This window comes from Patella vulgata, chromosome 1 (genome assembly GCF_932274485.2).
Source record: "Patella vulgata chromosome 1, xgPatVulg1.2, whole genome shotgun sequence".
Classification (NCBI taxonomy): Eukaryota; Metazoa; Mollusca; class Gastropoda; family Patellidae; genus Patella; species Patella vulgata.
In genome coordinates, this window is record NC_065879.2 from 61,362,768 (window position 1) to 61,389,775 (window position 27,008).

At 33.6% G+C, this 27,008-nt stretch overlaps 2 protein-coding genes across 3 annotated transcripts in view; both read left to right on the forward strand.

Moving 5' to 3' along the window:
* LOC126831118 (SUN domain-containing ossification factor) overlaps nt 1-10,889 on the forward strand; it is an 83,268-nt gene extending 72,379 nt beyond the window's left edge. For both annotated transcript variants that reach the window (XM_050561756.2, XM_050561762.2), the window contains exons 15-17: nt 559-802; nt 2,526-2,581; nt 3,142-10,889. In XM_050561756.2, coding sequence (XP_050417713.1) covers nt 559-802; nt 2,526-2,581; nt 3,142-3,672 — 831 coding nt within the window. In that variant the 3' untranslated portion in view covers nt 3,673-10,889. The remainder of the gene's footprint in view (nt 1-558; nt 803-2,525; nt 2,582-3,141) is intronic.
* Nucleotides 10,890-11,259: 370 nt separating this feature from the next.
* The window catches only part of LOC126831043 (uncharacterized), a 30,384-nt gene continuing 14,635 nt past the window's right edge, over nt 11,260-27,008 (forward strand). The window contains exons 1-8 of the mRNA XM_050561645.2: nt 11,260-11,940; nt 13,480-13,546; nt 16,178-16,280; nt 19,100-19,211; nt 20,551-20,681; nt 22,134-22,201; nt 23,664-23,877; nt 25,478-25,575. Of these exons, the coding sequence (XP_050417602.1) occupies nt 11,713-11,940; nt 13,480-13,546; nt 16,178-16,280; nt 19,100-19,211; nt 20,551-20,681; nt 22,134-22,201; nt 23,664-23,877; nt 25,478-25,575 (1,021 nt within the window). The 5' untranslated portion in view covers nt 11,260-11,712. The remainder of the gene's footprint in view (nt 11,941-13,479; nt 13,547-16,177; nt 16,281-19,099; nt 19,212-20,550; nt 20,682-22,133; nt 22,202-23,663; nt 23,878-25,477; nt 25,576-27,008) is intronic.

The window sequence follows — 27,008 nt, forward strand, 5'->3', positions numbered from 1 at the left end:
GAATTATGTTATTGTCCCACCCCCCCCCCCCCCCCTCCGAAGAAAGCAGGGGACTATTAAAATGGGTTTTTCTGTCTGTCAGTCCGTCACACTTTTTGGGACACAAGAACTCTCTTTCTAATTGAGCTAGAATCTTCAAACTTGGTGTATGTGTTTATTAGGTCAATGCCTTGATGGAGTTCGAAGATGAGCATTTTCTGCTTAGGGTAAGCAGAGATAACAACTCTGCTTTTAATTAAGGTAGAATGGTTAAACTTGATGTAGATGTTCATTAGGTGAATGTCTTGACTGAGTTCAATGATTAACATTTCGCGCTAAAGCTAAGCAGAACTAATCAATTTCATTGGCCGATGCTTTGGGACAAGATAACCTTGATTCTATCTGATAGAGAGTGATGAAACTTAGTGTATAGTTTGATTGCTCGATACGTTTGAAAAAAAATAAATGTGTGATTGATTAATGTGTCATCTATTTATTTTGGAATTTCGGCAGGGGACATCTGCCTCACTGTTGGCTTGTTTAAACTAGTTCTGTAATATAATATTTTCTTTGTTACAGATCTCTGATCGTCAAATGGTCTGGACATCTGTGGAGTTTGTTATATTGATGATCGTATGTGTCGTATGTTTGTTAAGGGGACGACCAGTTACTATTAGTCCAGAATTAAAACAACTTCTTGAAACGATGCCAAAACAACCTAATCCAACCATGTTGCAGAGAAGAAACTCTGTGGACATGGGAGCTATGAGTCACAATCGACCAGCTTCCACTATACGTAAAAATGCTAGTGAAACAACATTAGGTAGGGCTCAATTTTTTATGTCTGGTTCACCTTTAGTGTGCCTATTCATTTGGATGGGATGTAAAGCCAAGGCCCACCCATGTAAACGTAGACATGCACATAATTTAATAATTCATTTGCATGCAGGAAACCAGAAATATAGCATACTATTAGGGAGGCAACACAACTTGTCACATACAAACCTGGGATCAACAGTTTATTGAAAAACAGCACTAGACCCATAGGCCACACCCTCACACACCTTGGACTTGAAGAAGAGCACATAGCAGAATAAGATCAACATCTATGTTATTGTTAGTCCTAAAGGGAGGCACTGCTTGACAATATGCATTTAATCCCATTTTTGATGAGCACGAATCAGTTCGCACCCGTCATTAGGCGGTAGCAAATCAACTCGCAGACCCATCATACCTGGTAACGGCATTAGCGAACAAAAGTGCCAGATCAATCAACCGATTTCTGTTGGTTTTATTTCTTAAATCAAAGGAGAATGCTATAGTAAAAGTATAAATAACATTAAAAAAACACTTTCAGATTTCCGCAATTACGGAAACACCGGACAATTAATGAGCTGAAGCTAAATCATGTGACATGACATAAGAGGTGACTCTCATGTAGCAGTCACTGTATATTTCAATATGGCATCGGCAGAAAGTGACAACTTGTCAGACATTTATTTCACCCCGACTATTCTTCCTAATCAGTATGAGCCAATTAGAAAGGCGAGCAACAACGGTGACGATAATGGTTCGGACCATTCTACCATTTCTAGCCACGAAGAATGACAAATAGGCACTAAAAACAGCGTAGGCCTACAATGTCTTATCACCACTCCAACAGTGCTTTGAATTGGATTCTCGATAACTTTTCACTTCATTTATTGATGTTCACGCTTCATCTGCGAAAATATATCTGAGAAAAACTATTAATTTCAATAAGTTTACCTAGCCATAGGGTAATATGGTATTATATGCCCTAGACTACTTTCTTTGTGCAACAATTGAAAAACGAGGATCACATACATAGAACTATTGGCATCGGACTGGAGTATCGGCGTATCACTGAAAAAATATTCTATCAGTACACCCATTTATCTAGTTAAATCTGACGGACTTCCTACATCTAGGATAAGTAAGTTGATTGGTCAAGACTTTGGAACATAACAACTCTGCTTTTAATTGAGGTAGGATGTTTAAACTTGATGTAGATGTTCATTAGGTGAATGTCTTGACTGAGTTCAATGATTAACATTTTCCACTAAAGCTCAGCAGAGCTAAGCAATTTCATTGGTCAATGCTTTGATTCTAACTGATAGACAGTGATGAAACTTAGTGTATAATTTCACTACCAGGTACTCCGAACTTTGACCAAGTTTGATTGTGAACATTTTCTGCTTTGTTATACTAAGTATAGATAATCAGTTTGATTTCTTGATACTTTACAAAAAGATAAATGTGCAATTAATTAATATGTGTCATCTATTTATTTTGGGATTGCGGTGGCGTGGCGTACATCAGCCTCACTGTTAGCTTGTTCTATCTTTGTATGTCCATCATTTACTGACATGTTGGCGATTTATTCATCCTCTTAGAAAAAATTAGAATACAAAGGTCACATTTATATATGTCTGTAGTAGTATAAATTCATGTACTTCCCTTTGATTTGCAGTAACTTTATTGATTCATTAATTGCTCCTTAAATGTGATACTTTGTATGTTTTCAGTTGATCCGTGCCTGGTTAATTCCACTAATATAACATCACATCCTGAGACACATTTGGTAATTATCTTTATAATATGAATCTCCCACATAAATTAAAACATCAATGCTATCTTTTAACCCACTGCATTCTGATTAAATACATACTACATTTCAAAACACACGGAGGACAACATTATCAAGTAAAAAAATAAGCTTGTATGTGTTTAAAGATGTTTTATGTAATAAATGTATGAGTTTGTATACCTAACGAGAAAGGGTTTTGAGTGATGTAATTCCTTATTCCAAGATCAAAAAAGAAAAAAAAATTAATTAAGAGCAGAATATTTTTTGGGAAAATTTAGCATAAGCTTTGCAGACTTCCTGCAATATCAGTTAAGAGTGCAGACTTCCTGCAATTTTAGTTAAGATTGTGTTGTACTTTTGTCTCCACTGTTGGCTTTTGACATCAGGGTTATTTTCTACATGAAAACTTTGGCTTCTTAAATCATGGTCCATACCACCGATCCATCTACATGCACAAGACAGAGTATGTTTATTCTTAGGAAACATCGCTTCACATATTTAAAAAAGAAATTATTGTTCTTGGTGAATCTGAATTATTTAATTTTATATTTAAGTTGAAGGAAGGAGTCCGTCGCAAAAAGAAGAAAAAATTCAAAAGTGTTGAATCAAAATCCACAACTTTTTTACACGAGAAGAGCAAACAAAAGGATCAATCATCGCCTGTGGAGATTAGTCGTGAGGCAGGAATATTGTTTGGAGCAGATGCTGTTAATACTTTAACTGGGTTGGGAATACAAGAAGTAGATCCTGGACCAGTATCATCTAGTTCTAGCACAGTCAGTCTACCAGCTCAATGTAGTCCCCATCCTTTCATTGAGAGCTGCAAAGAGAATGGAAACAGCATTCAGCAAGTTGAATCCCAAAAGTATTACTCCACTAACAAATCCTCTGTTGGTATCCGAACTAGTGGCAAACAGAAAAAACACAATCGGCCATTAAGTAATGGAACATCTGATATTATAATAGAGACTATAAAACCTGTTCTTACAAAGCAAAAAGAGGAAAGAAAGCAGAGTTTGCCGTCCGAGCTGAATTCGTTGAAAGAAAATCGCGGCCATAAATCTCGAGTATCCTGGCTGTTTTGATCGTATTTTTAAATGACATATTAAATGTTCAATATCTTTTATATACACAAATTGTTTTTAAATATAATATTTTTAGAGACAGTGTCAAATGTTTATTTTATGAGAAATTAATCTTTGTAGTACAAGAATTAATTAGTTTTACTCAATTAGGTCATGAACAACAAGTGCTGTGGAAATTGTTACAAGTTAAAAAAAATCCTGTAAAAATGACTAACATGGAATTTCAAACAAAATCTGGGAAAATAACCCACCTCTCTGGCATAACTATAAAAAAACCATATGGGTCATTCTTTTAATGAGGGGTCCAATTGACAATTCATACACATCATTGCTCAGAGCAACAAAAACACCCATTTTCTGATCACCAATTGTTGAAAAAAGTAATTGATCATGTAATATGTACAATTATTATCCGATTTAAAAAAAACGTGTGAATATATCACTATTACACCAAAACTGACGGACAAAATGGCCGTCCCTTGTATAACACAAATGCTGTAAATATGTGGTATATCAAGGTTGTAAACCCTCTTAGAGGCCACAATTTTTTTCCAATTTTGATGCAACTTTAAATTTATGCTTATATCACAAAGATCTTGGTTCTTTTCAATATTCGCTCATATCAGATCGTAACTTTGTGATTGTATGAAAATCGTGTTTTAAGCTTGTTGACCCTATGGAAGTCACAATTTTATTCCGATTTAAAAAAACGTTTGAATATATCACCGTTAATCCTTAATGACGGTTGAGTTTGAATTTCGTGAAAATCAGACAAAAACTGCTAGACAAAATTGCCGCCCCTCGTTCGCAAACAGTCTAAAAATATGGTATATCAAGGTTGTGGACTCTCTAGAGGTCACAATTTTCACCCAATTTTGATGAAACTTGAAATACATGTTTATAACCCAAAGATCTTGGTTCCTATCGATATTCGCGCATATCGGATCGTAACTTCTTTTACAAAACATCACGTTTTTAGCTTGTGGTCCCTTTAGAGGTCACAATTTTTATCGGATTTAAAAAGAACGTGTGAATATATCACCATTACACACTAAGATCTTGGTTCCTATTGATAATCGCACATATCCGAACGTTAGAAAAAATAAAATTTCGGGAAAATTGAAATGAAACTGCCCAACAAAATGGCCGCTCTTCGTGTAAAAAATATGTAATACAAAAGTTGTGGAGGTCACAATTTTTATCCAATTTTCATGAAACTTAAAACATATCTTTATATCCCAAAGATCTCGGTCTCTTTTGATATTTGCGCATTTCAGATATAACTCACTGGTTGTGTTACGTTTTGGGGACATTTTGTACTTAACATTTTAATAACTGGACCATGTTGAGCACAGAGAATCTAAGATTCCGTTTACTAAGTTTGCATTTCTAAACCAAATAGTGAGTAATCTCAATTGGAGAATTTTCATTCGTAAATTTTTGTGCCCCTAATATTTATGTTGTATTATTGTCATTTTAGCCACAATCTTTCTTTGAAAAATCAAAACAAAATGTTTCATCTTAATCCCAGTTTGGTGAAATGGAAATAAATAACAAATTCTGAAAATGTAATTAGATGTATTGTTTTAAATTGTCTGTGTAAATTTTATTAGCTTTGGGAATATTGGAAATTCAAGTCCCTCGTTTATTTTATGAAGTGCAAGTGTATCCCGATTGTAACGCCATCTACTAGCTGTGAAATATGTCACAGAGAGATGTTTATTTTATGGTCACATGATAAGACATACCTGAAGCAGACGATGACCCAGCGAAGGGATATTTTTTTGAATTAGTTCGAATCAAAGTTTAGCTTCACTGTATTTACGTTGTTAACGAAATTACAATGTGATGTGAATTTACCTCCTGCATATGACGCTAGATGTTGAACGTTATAATTGTTGAGTCCAAAACAACAGTATTTTTCCATAGGCACCTTCATTAGAAGTCTAAGCAGAAAAAGACCCATATGTAAGTCTCAAAACAATCAAATGTTATTAGTTTGATGAGGTTTTTAAAAGCATTATATTCCTCTTCCAATTGTTGTATTGACACTGTCTCTATAAATAATTTCCAACAAATTATATTTAAAATGACTAGTCATTTGTTGATATACTATGTAACTATGGTAACACATACATGATCTACTGTAAAACAAGAAATTATTGCTTATTATTTCGGGTGGCCCAGAAAACACGATTACACTATTCAAAATGAAATAATTCATAAAATATTGTACCTATATCATTCATATTTCACATGTCATACATGTGTGACAACTGCCCTCCAAATTTCAGGCCGACTACTCAAATAGTGTTAACTTATAGTACAAGTTTTAAAAAAGAATGTCAAATTATCTTTTGCTGGACTGAGAAATCACATCACACTCCCATCAGTTTACATAAAAACTGCCCATTTTGTCTGAATTGTATCCGTCAGTTCATTTTCAGTAAATATTTTCTTCTGCTTTCATGAACCTTTTCTGAGAGACTGCTGTGGTAGTATGGCGTCCACTGATATTTATTTATATGAAGTTTAAGCAAAATGGCCAGAAATAAGCTCTGACATCTGATTCTAGGTGAAAAAAGGCACTTAGTGCAAGCCAGGAACATACTGACAACTTGTTTATGTAAACTGAGTGTGAGGTGACTTCTTGGTCCGGCAAAACATAACTGACATTCTTTTTTAAACCTTGTAATATGTTAACATTATTTGAGCCATACAGCTACAATTTGCAGTCGGACAATAGGGTCATTCCATGACAAACCACACCAAAAAATGCATTTTGACTGAAAAGACTAATGATCTGAATTTTAACTAGATCAGTCCAACATTCCCTGTTGGTCAAAATTGGTAAAATGGGTAATTCTACAAGGATTCAAAATATGCCATACATTTTGACTTAGGAGTGATGACTGCTTAACTTCGTCGCCTACATGACCTGGACATGACTTTTCATTAAAAAATTAGCCCTACATATGTTTTCTACACAATGTCAAACAAGGTCAAGCAGTCAACCGTCTTTAAAACATACTGGTAGATTTGGAATCCTTGTAGAATTACCTTTTCGGATATACCCATTTTAGCAATTTTGACCGAGTGAATGAGCCTTTATCTAAGAAACCGTAGTCTGATCATGCTAAAATTTGTAATATCAGCCTTCTCAACCAAAATAGGCATAATATATATATATTATATTACATGTATTTAAAACCAAATTTCAGCAAAATCAAATCGCATATGGTTTACTTGATTGGGTGATTTGACACGGATTGACCCAATAGCATTAATTTCATGCCGCCAGGAATGGTTATTTTACTGTATGATAATATATGTTGATATTGGCTAACACAGAAGTGTAATATATCAATATATCATTAGTTAATATCTTCTATTTCTATATGTCTTTCAATTAATTGCTTGCTTTATGTCTGTAGTCAAAATAATCAAAATATGAAAGTGCATTATTAATTAAGCAACGAACTGATTTTATTTTATTTTATGTTTCTTTCTTTTGTTTTTCCTGGCTGCAATATCATGAATTTAATTGAACAATTTATTTTGTATATATATATCATGAAATCAATTGTGTGTGCTTTTTAGATATATATGTTTTTTTGAAATGATAAAAATTTTCAGTGTTTGAGAACTTTTATGATCTTGTGGCCAGGGGCCTGTTTCACGAAATTTTAAGTAAGATAAAATCCAAATTTTAGTAATTTGATTGTATAATATTACATTGATTTTAGTGCTTAGCCAATCAAAATTGAAGTATCTACTAAAATTTGGATTTTGTCTTTAGTTAAGATTTCGAGAAACAGGGCCCAGATTTAGAAACTGGTTACTAGTATATACAGAAAGGTTTTGCTATAACATTGGTGTTGGTATTCTCTAACTATACTGAGACAATTATATATTATACACTATACTATAATACTGTTATGTTTTGCTGAATAGGTCTTGTCGAGACCATTTTATATTATACCCATGTTAAGCCTCCCAAAAAATAATACCTATGGGGTGGGTAAGAAGGGATAGAACTGAACTAATAAAGTAATCAATGGAAAAGTCACTTCAGTAACTGTCACCCTTAATTATCCAGGTCAATCATGTCACATAGGTAGCCTCAATTTACGTGGATCCCAAAAATTTGCCAATCTCATGATTTGAATTGTTCTGCAAAAAACACGCCAAGATTGATTTATAGGACCCGAAAAAAATGGGCGGAAAGAGGTGTAGGCTCGGTGATTTTGGCTTCTTAAGAAAGCAGTGGTTGGGTAACCGCAAACCACCTTATAAAGAGACTTTTATTTATTACGGTTATAGTCAGAATCGTATATTATATACTCAAGAGTTCACAATAAAACTAAACCCATGTTATAGCAAGCACATATATATTTTACACTAGTACTTCACACGGATGACACTTGCGTTATAACAAAACCTTTATATGTTATATATAAGGGTTTCACTATAAGCTGATGGTGGAGTTGGTTGTCAGACCTTTAATGTATTAATGTAGATTTATTTATTTTCTCTGTGTTTGTATTGTGCTGTCTGAAGGCCTGATTTCTGTACATTTATTTAATTATGATAGGATTTAATAATCGTCCTCTACTATTATCAGGCATCAAGGTCATTTTGTCCCACAAAAGACTTGACCAGCAAAACACTTCTACCTGGGTTGTTAATTCTTCAACCTAGGTTCAACTAAACACTGCAGAATTGGATCACAAAAAGTGGTCACTTTTAAGAAATGGAGTAAATAAGCTTCCATTCCCTTGGTAATTTGTTATGTAGCATATCGTATTCTGAATAATATTTATGATTACCACAAAAACAGGTACGCCATGCACATTATTTTCCATTAAAGTACCAGCATGAAGCTCATGTTAACAAATACCGGTCTTCAGTTATTCAATAGAAACTGAAGTAATATCTTCTTTATAAAAAGACTGTTTTAATCACTTGTAAAAAGACATAGAAGACTTCCAAGTATTATCAGGTCTTGTTTGTTGTTCCCACCCAGGAAGTGTGTGCAGTTTTCACACCAAATTTAGCCTTTTTACTATAGCTTTCGTAGTATGCAATGCCTTATATGGTATAGAGCTGTATATAGTAATAGACTTCAAAGCACTGATTGCCATGTGAGGTCGTGGGAGAATGCCACTATGCAATGCCTTATATTGTATGGAACTTTATATAGTAATAGACTTCAAAACACTGATTTCCATGTGAGGTCGTGGGAGAATGCCAAAATTGCCGTGAATTTCAAAACAGGGTCTTGACTATAATATGAATAATCAGTAAGCTTCTAGAATAACAGGATTATCAAAATTATCAGTAAATATGCTTATTACTTAAATCATTAACTGAAAGTGGCTACATTCATCACTTGGAATATTCTCCCAAAGGTATCAGCTGACAATTTGACTTCTTAATTTGACATCTATAGTAATAGGTAGATCGATAAATAAAAATATTATTAAAGATGCATCATCATTTACTATAATGAATATTGTAAAAAATTTAATCAAATTACTAAATTCTTAGCAAAGTTATGAGTGTTTGAAGTTTTGACAAGATATAGCATAAATAGTCTTGATGCCAAGTACCATTGCTATGATAATAAATAAAGTCATAATGATTATTTTTTTAAACATTAAATTATTATTTGGCGCAAAATTTCTAACCATCCGATGGTCTAGAGTGTTGACTATGGGCTTGGCATGTGAATAAATGTCTAAATAATAATTTATATAACATTTGCAGCCAGGAAAAAGACCTGCAATACCTAGTATGCAGATTTAGCTCTTGCATAATGCATCTTTAATACTGGACTTTGGGTGTTATATACTGTTAGCATAGGTGGCATCTTTGACAAGTCATTATATGCCGTTGACTGACAACCAGGCACACATTTCGGACATATGCAGACAAAACAGTACCACAGGATGTAACTACCTAACTCAAGGTGTTAGATGAAATTGGCCATGTTGATGAAAGGGTTGGTGGGATGAATACTACCCAGCGTGAAAGAATCCAGGCTATAGCAGTATAGGAAACATAATTTCCTGAAAGTGATCTGTGTTTTGATTGATGACAATTACTAAAATCGTGATTTTAATCGAAAATCAGTTTGGGAGATGAAGGTTTTCTTGGCCCCAGACCTGGATCTTATGTTTTATGTTTGTTGTGTTGTTTTTTTTGATCTTGCAAATCCAAGTTTTCTTTAATTTTATTTTTATTTAACTCTTTACATAAGTGTATATTTCTATTTTTGCTTGTATAATCTTTGACCTGTATTCAGACTTATGTGAGAAGTGCCATATTCAAACTTCTTAAAGTTTCACCATCAATTTTTCTTCATTGATATTCATCTGAAAACTGTCATTAGAGGTTGAATTTGCAAATTAAATAAGTTTGAATCTTTAAATCTTTTTTCCACGTATATAATTTTACATTTTTTTTGCCAACCATTTGTTACATGGATGAGGGTTTTGTATTGAAAATGAAGCACATTAGATAATTCAATATAAAAACTCTGTTATTTAACTATGATTAAAATATACACAATGACAGATTATTTAAAATTACATGTGATATTATTGTCATTATTATTATTATTATCATTACAAACTTATCCCAGTGATTATTATTATGGTTAATGTCAACAGGGGAGATTTCTAGTCACAATAATCATCACAACTATCAAGTGTTATAGTAAAATAATAAGTGTTATAGTATTTACACTTCACTCCTATGTCAACTGACTCTTTATAAAGTTATAAAGTATTACATAGCAGCTAACAAACAAAGGATTTCTCTGTTATAGTTTAATATTATTAAGATATAATGTTTCAGGTTTTTGTTTCAAATATATTACTAGATAAAACCATTTATATTTAAGATCACGGTTTTGTAAATTTGTTGTTGGTTTGAAGAAATATTTAGCCAATTTCACAGCAATTATGTTTATGGAATCTTTTTTCTGGAATTTGGTTTACATTTTCCTGTTAATAAATTTGAAACTAAAACCAGATATAAAATATAACCTATCATCAAGTGGTCAAAACTTATTGTTCATTTTGTTGATTTTTTCTTATTGTTAATGTAAAAAAATAAATAAGAGAAAATTGTTGTTAAAATTATTTATTGAATTGTAACAATGCAACATATCAGTATTTGATCCAAAAAGATAAAATAAATTATGTTATAGCTTTGAATATTCTTCTTTATTTTATATCAAAAAAGTATTCCCAGTGCACTTTCATACATAAAAGTATGGATCAGCTCAGAGCCTTATATATATATATAAGGCTAGGATCAGCCGATTGACAATGAATCGGTTTCTTGAAAATTAGAGTTATTTCCCTTGATGGTGTACTAATTCTTGTTGTGTTTATTGTTTGCAGAATTATTCTGGGTATACATTTCTATTCAAGAAAACCGAAAGTCACAAAGATAAATAAATACATATTTTAGCACATTTCATAAGTAACATTATATAAATGTATGGAAACTAATAAAACTATGTTCTGCGGATTAGTCCGTTACTGGGAGTAGTGCGGTGTAAACAACATGGCTGACTCGAATCTGCAAGATTAGAATGGATACGTGCAGCTTGCCTTTGATCAGTGAATATTTAATCTGATATTTTAGTTACCATGAAGCACTCGTGTGTGAAGTGGATTACATATTTCAGCTTTGCATATTAAAGCTCGTTAATGTTGTAAAACAACCGAAATGCTTACAAATCATATGCTTTTGCTAATAATAATAATAATAACTTGAACTTGCAAACGATTTTATTTTGTGCAGTGGAATATTTTTTGATAATAGGCTACTGCTAGAAGATGTGGTAGTTATCTTTATAATTAAGACATCGATGCTAGTTTATTCATAGTTATCTGTAGTCCGAAATGCAGTTGAATTCTAACTAAGGAACTCATTCTGACATATTTTTTCTAAAGTTCCCAGCATTATTAAATAATAGTATTTAGGGCCTAGTAGCTAGGTCATTAATAAAAACCCACCGAAAATATGTCAACTGTGTCAAGCAAGTCGTGGAATAAAACTACACAACAGGCAACAAAGGGTAAAAATGTGGAGATGTTTGGCATAGCATCATCAAAAATGAATCCAAGGAATAGCAGATGTTCATCTCAACCCGTTTACAGTGTGAATGAGTCTGTAAGTGTTGACGAGGATAGTAACCAGAGAAATATTCAGGTTCTTAAATCACGAGGAAGGTCAATTAAGATGTATGAGGTAGGTTGTAAGTAGTCTTGATCATTCCAGATCAAATTGTTTCCTCTTTGAGTTTGCAAAAAATATTGGTTTGGACAAAAAATGTCAGTTGTTTTTCACCTGACTAGCTGACGTGACTGTTCGCATACAATTCATAAGTAGTAAGCTTGTATTGGAAATGATGTACCAGAACCAGTTGGCATTTAACAATGAGATGCTCATCAGTCTAGAACTTACTGAATTGAAAGAATCAAGTGACATGTCACATATTGTTCTGCTTAGGCCCCTATCCAAAAAAACAAATGTGTGAACAGAATTGAGATAATTTTAAAAGCATTTCAGCTATGATGATTGGTTGTGGGAGTATATTCAGATAGAACTTGCCTTGTTGCCTGATATTCTTGTTTATATTTTGACACATTCTCAGTTCCAGAATAGTTAATCATGGGACTAATTACATGAAATGATTAAAACTATTGACATATAACTATTAATCATTCAGAAATAGAGAACATTTTGTAAACTTACCTAAAATCATCCACTTCATCATCATATAGGGACTATGATTTGACAAAGAACTTTAAAATGATATATGAAAGGGTGGGGTGGTAATAAGCTTATAGGACATAATTTTTTGCTGTGGAATATTTCATAGGTATAATGTGATAAACAAATCAACTTTCTAATTAAAGCTACTGAACTCATCTTTCAATTTATAAAATATAAGGACAATGTGAGTTGCTAATTGTTTGCTATAGGGCTTGAAAAATAATGGGTGATGGCCCATATTACCCCACTTGGATGGGGTAATAGGAGCTGACAGCATTTTACAAAATGAAAAATTTGGAGTGCAGTTTCAATTGAAAGATATAAGTTTAGTTTATCGGATCATTATACCTATAATATATTCCACAGCAAAAAATTATGCCCCATAATCCCCCCCCCCCCCATATTATCATTATAATGCTTCTAAATCAAATATAATAAATTTGCTAAAAATAATTTTAGCTTACATGCATATGAATTATTCTACAAATCATTAACAAGTATTTTTGTTAAGATTTTGTGGACAATTTATTTTTGATGGTTAGGGCGGAATATGAACCATGGCTCATATCGCCCCAATTTGCATGTCCCATATTACGGTACCCCAAGTGACAAGGATTAGGTAAGTCAAAATTTCATAGAAATAGACCAGGAGTTCTCCCCCTGTAACTACAGGCTAGAGCCTAACAGTACAAATCTATTTTAATGCTCAGAAGAGATTTTCTTTACAAGGTAAATGTTTCATGAAATGGACTGATAGTCTTCAACCCCCAAAAAAACTTTAACACAGAAATTTTTAGAATACTGAGCTTTTTTGTGTAATGTGCTGTGAACTTGTTTTGATGTGTAACACATGATTAAAGGATGTAGACGTCTTGGCAAATAAAGAAATGTTATATGACAAGCTGTATACCATATTACCCTCATGCCCATATTCCCCCTTCCCCTACCTCCCTAGCCCTACTCCTGTGTACAAGTCAAATAATTATTTAACTATTTGTATAAAAATTTCAGACAGAACCGTTTTTATCCGTGGATTTATTGCCATCCAATAAAATTTGTGTATCACCAGTACCAAGTCGTAAGTTAAATCTTATTTCATAAACTAAATGATAAATTCAATTTTTTTCTGAATTTTTTGTTATTGCTGATTAGGAGGTTTGATTCAATCTGTTTCACAGCTCTAGGTAATGCGAACGCCTTCTAACTCTGTGTAAGATGACTGACCTTTATAAGTTCAAATGCCTACTACGTGTGACGTCACATCACATGGCCTCGATAGCGCATGCATTGTTTACATAAGACATAGTAACATAAACTGGGTTGAGCAGAATCTGAATGGTGCCTTTTATTCATTTTACGCCCATGCATACTATTTTAGATACCCATTTACACTGAATAGGAAATATTTTTTATCCAGATATATTTCAAACACCTATATTTTTCTAATACTTTAAAAAAATGTTCTAGAATTTAATTTACAGAAGGAAAAAAGTTAATTAACTCGCCCTCTCAGTGATTGTAGCAGCCTAGTAAATATTCACTGCTGATCAGTTTGGGTTTGATTGTCTAGAGCAGTGGACCAGTGGTTCTCAACCTTTTTTTGGCAACGGCACACCTTGAAACACGTGAAAAAATAGTTGCACACCTGGCTAAATATATATATGAAAAATATTTGAATTTTGCAAAAATAAAAACATGGCAAGTCATAGACAGCATATAACTGTAGACACAGACTAGTCATAGAGACATAGAATTACTCAAACTAAATAAGGAAAAACACAACTAATGGGCAGTAGACACCTGTGAATACTCAATTGGGATCAACTGGCTTTTCACATTTTTTTAGTGTGCCGTTCAAAATTTCGCAGCACACTGTAGGAAGATCGCGCGGCCACCTGTGTGCCGCAGCACACCTGTTTGCTGCAGCACACTAGTTGAGAATCACTGGTCTAGAGAAATAGATGGTAAATGTAATGGAGAAACACAAATATTAAACAATAAAAAATGTAATCTGAATCAAATTTCTGGTGTTTGGTGTGATGCTTTTTGTCTGAGTCTTTCTACTTTCTTTCATTTTAAAACTTTTAGTTTTCTAATCATTGCACATGCTTGTAAATGCCTACATTTTCACATTTGCGCTAAATGTTCACTGTAACATGTAACTAAGGGAAAAGCTGGAGAAAACTATCTACTGGTATCCATAAAAAAAATTGCAGAGATTTTTCCCCATTTACTTTCAGATTTATGAAAACTTGTGAATGCCATACAGAACAGAGTTATTGATAAAATTTATTAAAAACCACTGGGATTGTTGATCAGTGTTTAAGGAACAAGGCAATCCAATTTAAAAAAAATTTTAATCGTAAATATTCAGTGCATATTGTGGAGTTATTTTAAAGATACATTATGGGAGATTCGATAACGAATTGGCAAATCTCACTATAATAGTTAAAAACTAGATAATGTAAAGGCAATTTGCTGAAAATTTCAGTCAAATTGATCCACTATGAACCGAGAAATAAGCGATCGAAAGTTCCGCATAGCCTCAGTCATCATTACTAAAGTCGGTACGACCAAAATTATAGTCTTGATTATCCACTTGATCGTTAAATCGAGAAGGAAAGTTATGCAGCAAATCGAATCACAATCCAACAATTATCCCAGGCTAGCGTTGACATCGAGAGTTGATTATGATGTGAATACGTTAATTAATGTCTAATTTATAGTTTATATAACATTTAATGCCTAAAGAAAGACCTACAATAGGCATATTTAGCTCTTGCATAATGTGTGTTTAAATTGCATGCGATACAGGATGAAGTTTGAGGTGGAATTTTTTAAAACTTGGTGAGATTGTTGATTATGGCCTAAGGAGAAACATATTCAGGAAAGTGAATATTTCTAAACTCAGGGCATAAAGGAAGGGCCCTATTGAATTTCTAAAATTGGAGATTGTAAATTTTGAATGTGTTTTGTAGGGTTATCTTCACATTTTGACTTTTAGATAGAACATTCTGTAACTGTAAGTTTTTACATGTGAATTGATTAAAACTTTGTTGATTTATTTTTTAAAACTTGCTCGGCAGGATTTGTTTACATTGATTTTAGAACTAACTTGTACAACTTGGCTGCTGGATTTTGAGTGGGGGGTATTGTGTCTGATGGCTCCTGTCTATATTCTATTATTGCGTTTTTACAGATAAGTTACTCAGGGCCTCTTTAGTCTTTGATTAAAGATGTGATATGTGAGAATTAGATAAAGAGCATGCCATTCCTGCTTTAAGAGTTCAAAAATGGATAATTAATGCAAAATGAATACATGTATATTGAACATTTTTTTCAAATCACTTTATTCTGAGCAAAGTTATCACAGTTTGAAGTTTTGTCAAGATGTGGTTTGGATTGTTTATTATTGTAACAACGGTGCTTGTTAATTGTTAAATGGTGACCTTAATTGAATCCTTTTAAAACTCTGCCATCCAATGATCTAAATAGTTGATTATCGGCTTGTTATGTGAATGAATGTCTAAATAATAGTTTATATAACTTTTGAATCCAAAATAAAGGGAGATTTAGCTCTTATATAATGCATCTTTAAGGTCTACTGTTGGACACCAAATCAGTGTGTTATTGCAATATGAAGTAGTTTTATATTGTTCTATAAATGTAGATACCTATGTATAATGTCACTGTTTGTGTTTGTTGACAGTTTCTTCAGAAAAACCAAGAGCACGGAGCATGCTTCGATCACACACTACTCAAAGTCCACTTACAGTAGCAAACATCACTAATAATTTAACACACAGCCGCAGGTGATTTATTCTTAAAATTTAAAGGAGATGTTCCATCTATTTCTATAACAATAGATAGATAAGAATGAAAGCTACGTGAATCAACTTTTACAAAACCCTCTAGACGCCTCCATTCAAACACCACACCAAACAAGTTAAAAACATGACTTAAGTTAATTTCATCACACAAAATAAATTTGTCTTTTTATTAAAGACAGTGCCATTTTTCAGCTTTTGGACGTCATATCGAAAGATTAGGTCATATTTATGAGATTACTACTTCATTTTGTTTTTTAGTGTTTGAATTTGGGGCTGACACATAGAATATATATAAAAGATGAATCAAATAACTGTCTTCATTATCTATTTTTATACGCAACCCACAATTTTATGTGGACGTATTATGCCATTGACCTCGTCCGTCTGTCCGTCCACAATTTGTTTTTGGACATACAGGTCACAATTTTTATCCGATTATTGCAGAAAAATCATGTTTTTAGCTTGTGGACACTCTACATGTAGAGGTCACAATTTTCATATGATTTTGATGAAACTTGAAATGCATGTTTATAACCCAAAGATCTTTGTTCCTTTCGATATTCGCACATATTGGATCATAACTTCCTGAATTATGACCCCAGATTAAACTTCCTGAATTATGACCCCAGATTATTTTTAGCTTGTGGTCCCTCCAGAGGTCACAATTATTATCCGAATTATCCGATTTAAAAAACAGTCGAACATAACACCGTTAATTTGGTTGAGTTGGAATTTCGCTCGAAATTCGAACCAAAACTGCTGGGAAAAATGGCCGTGCCAGGCGCGCCTTATACTCCTGTACACAAATTTGTTTGTGGACATACAGACCACAATTTTTATCCGCTTTTGATGAAATTTTAAATTGATGTTTATATCACAAAGATCCTGGTTCCATTTGATAATGGCTCCTGATTGTTCGTAAAATCGCATTTTTAGCTTGTGGACCCAATAGAAGTCACAATTTGTGTTCAATTTTAAAAACTGTTTTAATATATCACCGTTACACATCATTGAAGGTTGAATTTGAATTTCGTTATAATCGAACCGAAACTGCAAGACAAAATGGCTGCTCCTTCCTTGTACGCAAATAGTGTAAAAGTATGTAACTAATACTGAGGTTGTGGACACTCTAGAAGTCACAATTATTATCTGATTTTAAAATTTTTAAAATTTATCACCGTTACACCCTAATGACTGTTGAGTTCCAATTTCGTGAAAATCAGACCAAAACTGCCTGACAAAATGCCGCCTCTTTGTACGCAAATAGTGTAAAAGTATGTCATACCTTAGCTTACGGCTACTTTTTTTGAATTGTTTGTCTCTTTGTGTTTTTCTGAGTATGATGTCTTGTCCGTGTATTTGTTTTTGTGTAAATTTTGTGTGGTGCAGTCCCCCTGCACTTACTATTAAGGTTGTGGACCCTCTAGAAGTCACAATTGTTATCAGATTTTGATGAAACTTAAAATATATGTCGGAACGAAACAGCCCAACAAAATGGCTGCTCTTTGTACGCAAAGTGTGTAAAAGTATGTAATACAAGGGTGTGGACCGTCTAGAGGTCACAATTTTTATCCGATTTTGATGAAACTGTATCTTTATATTCCAAAGATCTCAGTCCCTTTCGATATTTGCGCATTTCAGACCATAACTTCCTAGATTATGGCCCCTGATTGTACAAAAAAGCGCTTTTGTTTTTAGCTTGTTCTTAATCCATCTCTTGCAAAATGTGGGCGTATCTTGCCTGGCAACCGCTGGTTTGTTAGAATAGAAATTAATATGAAATGTATGAAATAAGCAGGTCAAAAGTGAGAAGCTTTTAGAAAGTCACCATTTTCATACCCTGAAATGAAATGAAATGAAATGGGGTTTAACGTACTGCTGTTCTGCTCCGAACTGGGCTAATCTAATGAAGACAGGCATACGCCATACAGTGTGCTATGAGGGAAATTTTTCCCCGACAGCGGCACTACGACCTACTCTTATATCAAATTCCAACTGTCAAGGGATCTTTTACGTGCACGCCAATGTATACACGGGAGCTTGGTTTTTCATCCCATCCGACAGACTAGACAGCTGTCCTTGTCAAGTCCTCCGTCCTGCATCACTGACAAGGGGGACCATACCCTAACTACACATGGGTAATTTGAATGTCTACAATAGAAATTACGTACTACAGTAATTACTTCAAATTTCTTCATTGAATGTTTTAATGAAATGAAATGGGGATTATACAGTGGGCTATGAGGGAAATTTTGCCTGGATAGCGGCACTACAGCCTACTCTTATTTCGAATTCCAACTGTCAAGGGTACTTTTTACGTGCATACCAATGTGTACACAGAACCTTAGTTTTCATCCCATCCGAATGACTAGCTACTGTTCTTTGTCAGCCCCTTGTCTTACAACTTCTTGTTCCCTGAGGCTGAGCAGCTCCTAAATGTTTTAACGAAGAACTAAAAGTGCAATCTTTTCATAAATGGGTTAAAATTGCAACACTAGGAGTGATCATGCTCAGAGTTAGTCTGGCAACTTTAACCCGTTTCTCGGGAAGATGCTACCTTTCACTTTTAAATATTGTTTTGGATGGACAAAATGTTAGAAAACATTGTGGTGGGGCGTGGTAGTTGAGTAGTCAGGGTACTGGACTCTTGACTAGAATGTTCTGGGGTTTGAATGTATGAAGCTTCAGAGTAGAATAAAACGCCACAGTTCGGATAAATTTTGAAAGTAAGAATTAGGTGACAATTTTCAGATTCAAAATTGTTTGTGAAATGACTGACAAGTTTTTCCTCTCCAATTTAGATCAACACCATCAGCCGGAAATAAAGTAGGAATAGAAAGAAGTACTGCTAATCCTCACATCAAAAAACCATTTAAACATGCTGTAAACCAACCTACATCAGCCACATCTACAGTAAGTATTTATAATGGCATTCACGTAAAAATTCATAGTAGGCATACTCTGTGATTTCAGTCTCACAAGAAATAGACCATGTAACTTTTTACCTGCTTCTCCTGTTTCTGTCCATCGCTAAAAAACCCAACAAATCCTACATTGGTGAATATTAAAGAAATAAAGACAAGGTACCAGTAGTTGTGTTCAGGCAACTTAAGATAAGTAAAGTGTTGAAGTGGACCTACATGTACAAGTACAATCTTTAAAATGTTGACAGATACCAACTTCACAAAACAAATCAACACTGCATCCTTTTAGAGAAGTATTAGAATATTAGAACAAAAAAATTGACTTAATTTTCAAAATAGTTGTACTAGACTTGCTTATCTACTTTCTTAAACTTGTTGAAAACCACAATAGACTATAATGTGTATGTCTCATAAGAAATTTTATAATTTCTGTATCTGTGATGAATCATCTCCAATGTAACTGTATTGATAAATAAACTCCCAAGACTATGACGAATTAACTCCTTACTAAAAGTACAATAAATGGATGTCAATTATACAGTTTCTTGTGGATTACTGCCTATATACAGATAAATAACTGCAAATTAGAAAGTTCTGATGCCCCTTTAAACCCCACTAGATTGTTACATACTCTCTTAGCTCACTTAGTTACCCAATCTCTTACCTCACTTAGTTACATGTACTCGATCTCATACCTCGCTTAGTTACTCAATCTCTTACCTCACTTAGTTACATGTACTCGATCTCATACCTCGCTTAGTTACTCAATCTCTTACCTCACTTAGTTACATGTACTCGATCTCCTACCTCGCTTAGTTTACTCAATCTCTTACCTCACTTAGTTACATGTACTCGATCTCATACCTCGCTTAGTTTACTCAATCTCTTACCTCACTTAGTTACATGTACTCGATCTCTAACCTCGCTTAGTTTACTCAATCTCTTACCTCACTTAGTTACATGTACTCGATCTCTTACCTCGCTTAGTTTACTCAATCTCTTACCTCACTTATTACTCTATCTCTTACCTAATTTAGTTTACTCAATCTTTGGTCTTGACGGAGTTAAATGTAGATCCATAGTTACTAAACTCCTTAAGCCTTTAAGATTTTTATCTGTTGGGTTGATAAAAGTATTTTTCCAGACTTCACATTGCAATTGCATCGCAATTCATATCCTGTTAGAAAAGACGACTCTAACCACATAAGAAAGACAGCCTCCATTAAGAAAAGTACATAATGATTAATGATTTTAGTCTTAATCAAAACTTTCATTGTAAAGAATATTAGGTTGGAAATTATAAATGTATTTTAATTTCAATATTTTAGGATCAGATGTCAAGTCCATCAAAGTTGATGAAAGCAAATTTAAAGATAGCAACATCTCATATTAATTCTATTCTGTTAAAACAGAGACATCAGGAACCAATCAAAGTTAAAGGAAAATTACTAAAGGGAAAGTATGTACAAAATTTGTACTATAAATATATTCCAGTATTTTAAAATCAGACCATATTTTTGTTTGTCGTTTTTGACATTGTTTACATTTATACAAAATAATCCAATATTATATACTAACTAACCATTAGCCAATGAACCAATGGTTTGAGCGTGGGCAAGAATAATTCAAACCAATCATAGTGGTTAAAATTAGGCTTTAAAGAAAACAGACAATAGATAAACAAGTAGTCAGGTTATAGAAAAACCAAAATTAAAACTGAAATGAAAAAAACATCTAATTTTTGGGGATCTGTCTTTTATGGATATGACTGGAATAGAATGAATTTTAGCGTCTTGTTAAAACAATATATAGAACTTTGGTCATTTTTAGACTAACATACAGGGTAGTCATGATGGCTCAGTGATTAATTAAGGGAAAGACCAGCAGTTTCCATAAATCTTAAAAGTTAAATATATATTCAGAAATTAATTTTTATTAAAACCAGAAGTGATGTAATTGGTTCAACATGCACGCTGATCTCTATAGTAAGCATACAGATTTGGCATAAGGTTACTGCTATATTTTGTTCACGCGTCGTCGTATGACCTAAAATCTGATCAATGGGGCTGTTCATTAGGATATTATAAACATATTCACGCTAATTGTTTAGATCACATGGCTTCTTTGATAGCTTGCTAGTGACACAATAAACAGACCAAAATTATTGGCATGTAAAACATTTAATATTAATATAGTTCATTTTGGCCCAAAATGGCGACGTGAAAGACATTTCCTCTTGAAAATGGCTAGGCTTGTATCTGTATATGGCATTACTGTAGACTCATAGAATAGATATCTTTAATTCCGATACGTTGGTGTCTAACATTGACATAAATTGGAAATTTATATATTTAATTTAGTGGAATATATATGTGCCACAAGTCAGTTGAAATATACAAAAACACTGTCAGAATGTACAAAAACATTCAAGCAGAGGAAATATCTGTCACCTGCCTGGTGTCAAATAAACCATGTGATGTAAACAATTAGTCATGTGGCGTGAATTGGATCACAGCCTACTGTTCAGTATGAGTGAATTTACACGTCAGACTTGTGTATTGATCAGATTTTCATCCAAACGACGATGTGTGAACATAATAGAGCGATAAAAATACGCTAATTCTGTATGCTTACTATAGAGACCAGCGAGTGTGTTAAACCAATTACATCACTTCCAGTTTTAATAAAAGTTTATTTCTCGCTTACTAAAATTGTTTGCTTGTGTTACAGAGGGAATTATTTCTGAATATACATTTAGGATATATATAAAACCTTGTTGAAAATCGTTGGTCTTCCCCTTTAAGGTGATTGATCACTAAACAGGAGGTCTGGAGTTCAATCCCAGTGTTGGCCTAGAAAGTGGTGCAGTTTTTGTACCTGACAATAAATAAATTTCTATATATTTTTATAGGTTAAAGCCAATGTATCCAGTAAATACAGGAGGACCATCAATGAAAGATTGTAGAGGTGTGATTTCAGGTACTGGGTAGATATTAATTTTACACCAAACTGAAACATTATAGAGTGTACCATATTCGCGCATATTGGATTGTAGCTTCCTGAATTGTGGCCCCTGATTGTACAATCAGATTTTAACTTCCTAAATTATGGCCCTTGATTGTACGAAAAATCACGTTTTTTAGCTTGTGGATTCTCTAGAGGGCACAATTATTATCCGATTTTAAGAAACGTTCGAATATATCACCATTACACCGTAAGGTCGGTGACATGTGAATTTCGTGAAAATCGGACCAATACTGGACAAAATGGCCGCCCCTCATGCGCAGATAGTGTAAAAATATGGTATATCAAGGTTGTGGACCCTCTAGAGATCACAATTTTGATCCAATTTTGATGAAACTTGAAATTCATGTTTATAACCCAAAGATCTTGGTTCCTTTCGATATTTGTGCATATTGGATCTTAACTTCCTGATTTCTGGCCCCTGATTGTACAAAAAATCACGTTTTTAACTTGTGGTCCCTCTAGAGGTCACAATTATTATCAGATTTAAAAAAACGTTGGAATATAACACCGTTACACCCTAATGACGGTTGAGTTTGAATTTTGTGAAAATCAGACCAAAACTGCCAGACAAAATGGCAGCCCCTTGTATGCAAATAGTGTAAAAATATGGTATATCAATGTTGTGGACCCTTGTGAGGCCACAATTTTATTCCGATTTTGATAAAACTTAAAATATATCTTTATATCCCAAAGATCTCATAGTCTCTTTTGATATTTGCGCATTTTAGACTGGAACTTCGTGGATTATGGATTATGTTTATATCACAAAGATCTTGGTTCCTTTCGATAATCACGCATATCCAATGAAACCTAAAATATATCTGAGTCCATTTTGATATTCGCGCATTTCAGAAATAACTTCCTGGATTATGGCCCCTGATTGTACAAAAAATTGCTGTTTTTGGTTTTTTTTGTTTTTTAGCTTGTTCTCTATCCATCTCTTGCAAAATGTGGGCGTATCTTACCTGACAGCCACTGCTTTAATTTACAATTGAATCATGTTTGAAAAAACAGTAATTGTATTCAATAGAATTGTTTCCTAATTTTAGTGCATGGAAATAGTGGATAAACTAGTTACTAAATATATACCGTCAAAATATTTTGTGACATACTTTGTCAAAAAGTTGTGCCGATTTGGTCAAATAAATTAGAGATTTTTACGATTTGATATAGTTACATATATAAAGAGCATGTAGTAGATAATGGATGGTCTTCACATCTTATAAATATGCTCATAAATATGTTAAAATTATGACAAGTAACGCAAAATTCAGAAGAATTTACCCATACTGCAAAATCATAAACTGTTGACATCCATTTATCTTTCTACAATTAAGTTCTCCAATCAGCCAATTTCACTGCCAATCCTCCAGGACAGTAAAGGATGATCAAAACCAGACCCTTGTACTTTCAGATGCCACAACCTATTCATCTAGTCCAAGTCGAACTTTACAAAGACGTCGTCAGATACTATCCAATTATAATCAGGGTAATATTACTATGCTTATTGATCGTCCTGTTACAGTGGAGTCAGTACATCAGACGTCAGAAGCCTCGAGTATGGACGGAAACGTGGATCGTATGATCAGTGATTTAGACAGTGATGACCAGGAGGAAGAGGAAGATTTGTAAGCAAGTTTATGTCACAATTTGACTTCAATCTACATTTAGGCTTCCATAAAAATTGTCCAGACTATCTGAATTCTAGATTATCAATTTTTATACGCCCACATTTTTATGTGGTATATTGTCATCTCCCCTGTCCGTCCGTCCATCCGTCTCTCCACAATTTGTTTGTGAACACGCTACGATTTTTATCTGATTTTGACAAAACTTAAAATATAGGTTTATCTCCCAAAGATCTCGGTTCCTTTTGATATTGGCATGTATTGGATCTTAATTTCTTAGATTATGGCCCCTGATTGTATGAAAAATCACGTTTTTAGCTCGTGGACACTCTAGAAATCACAATTTTGATCTGATTTTCATGAAACTTGAAATATATGTTTATAACCCAAAGATCTTGTTCCTTACGATATTTGCGCATATCGGACCGTAACTTCCTGAATTATAGCCCCCAATTTTACGAAATATCACGTTTTTAGCTTGTGGTCCCAATTTGAGACCAATTTTTTAAAAAAAAGGTTTGAATATGTCACCGTTACACCCTAATGAAGGTTGAATTCGATTTTCGTTACGCGCAAGCGAATTATTGAAATAAAATTAAACCATATGTTAGTCCCGAAATTACCTAGTTTGTGTTGAGTGGACGTTAAACCCCATTTCTCTCTCTCTCTCTCTCTCTCTCGATTTTCGTGAAAATCGGACCAAAACTGCCAGACAAAATGGTACGCAAATATGTCAAGGTTGTGGATTCTCTAGAAGCCACAATTTTGATCTGATTTTGATGAAACTTTAAATTTATGTTTATATCACAAAGATCTTGGTTCCTTTCGATAATCACGCATTTCCAATGAAACCTAAAATGTATCTGAGTCCACTTTCATATTCGCGCATTTCAGACATAACTTCCTGGATTATGGTCCCTGATTGTACAAAAAATGGCTGTTTTTTTGTTTTTTTTGTATTTTAGCTTGTTCTCAATCTATCTCTTGCAAAATGTGGGCATATCTTGCCTGGCAACCGCTGGTTTATATTATTAGAATCTACCACCTTTTTTGGCAGAATTTGTAAATGTTAACCTGCTATGAATATGATAAAAATAAAAGGATCTGCACTCCCCATCGACCTAATTTGTCATATTATGATATTAGTTCATTCTGATTGTTGTTTTTGATCATCAAACCATTATTCATTTCCTTTTATTTCTGATTTCTTTTTAAGTTCTCACTTTATCATAACACAGAAAATATTGTATCTTTTGTGTAGTGTTTGGATTTACTGCACATAGCTGGTCGAAAGTATACCATTAGTAATTGCGCCTACTTATCAAATTCCAACTATCAACGTGTACACTGGCCCTTATATTTTCATACCATACAAATAATGAGACGCTGTTCCTGGCTAGACTTTCCATCCTGTATATCTGGCATAGAGAACTACACTGGAAAACCCCAAGGAACTTTCTTGGGATCAAACCCAGGACCTATAGCGCCTAACTCACTCAGCCACTATATATGGCACCTATATCTTTATAGACTAGTAGACTATGTAAAAACCTGAAGTAAAAATTAGATGCGCTCGTTAAAATGATATTTATATTTGTAGATATGAAAGAGGTTTATTAGTCTACAGTGAATTAACAACTTTTCCATCTGAAAAAAGTTCAACAACATCTGTTATATCGCAACCTTTACATCAAGCAGGTAAGATAAGTTATATAGGCTCAGAATAATGATGAATTCAGTTGGAGCTGTGATAGTCGAGATGTCAAGTCACTGGACTAAGGTTATAAGCGATAGTTGTACTTTCTTACTCATATGTTTAAAATATGTTAAAATAAAGCATGAAACACGTAGAATCTATACACAATCATGTCTTGTTAAAGAATACTCCAATTAATCCTATAATTCACTATTGTCAGTTGAGAAATTTTTTAAAATTCCCTACCAGGGGAGGTAATTTTTTCCCAGTCAACTAAGAATCATTATACTTATTATTATCTTTTATGAGATAAAAAATTGTGTTACATCAGTGTATATGTTACAGTCAATTTGTGTAATCAGTCATTTCATGTAATGACTAAACGAATCAGTCATTACGTGAAATGCCTGTGAGCATCAGGCAATACGTGCAATGACTAAAAATTCCAGTCAATACACGAAATGACTAAAAATCATGGTCGGGGATTACGCGAAATGACTGAAGTGCTGTTAAACCTATAAAAATACACTGTAAACCATTTTTTGACGTCAAATCAAACGTTAAATCATACATTGCAGAAAAATATGCATATAGTTGTCAAATCTCATTTTATTTCAAAAATTCTGACTAGTTCATCTCTAAAGTCACATGTTTTTGCAATAACATACTGCTATGACAGCGGTTGAAGCATTCTGATTTTGATATTGTTTTTGAAACATTTGCATCTATTCGTCCCTTGAAAACTGCATCATAGATAACCAGTGTAAGTTTCTATTCTAGAGGGTTGGGTGTTGGGGAAGCTATTCCAATTTCTATAGGATGAAATTCTATAGTGTTCTACTTAATTTTGGGGGTCTGTAGGAAATAATGACCAGAAATATTCTGTAGTGCAAATCTCATAATTTTTCCTACAGATTTAAGCTATAGTGTTTTCTGTAGTAAATTCTATAGTTGTATGTTTGTCTTTAATCAAGTTTTGTGAACAGACTGCACAGTTAGTTGTCTCACTGTCTTCAGTTTCTTGTAAATACTAACTTCTATGAAGTTGTTATACATGTACATTGAATTTGAATCATTAAAATTCAGCCATGAACAAACAGTCTTCTCTTGGATTAACTTAAATCAATTCGTTAGCTAACGGATAATGAAATTTAACGGATCGTTAACAAATGACACGTTAGCAAGATAACGATCCGTTAGAGTTTAACGGACCATTAAAATAACTTAGTTTTGAGCAACCGGCGGATCAACTTGGCTAGCTGGAGGTGCAAAATCCTGACTGGTAGTTTGTGTGGTTGTTTGTGGAGGTCAGCTTCCATCGAAGTGATACCTTTATTGTCGTTCGTGTGTTCGTCTCTGGAGTTTAACGTCCACTTCCACCGGGGGTGATATCGTAGACAATCTTTATTGTCATGTGCAAGGGGCTTAAGAAGAA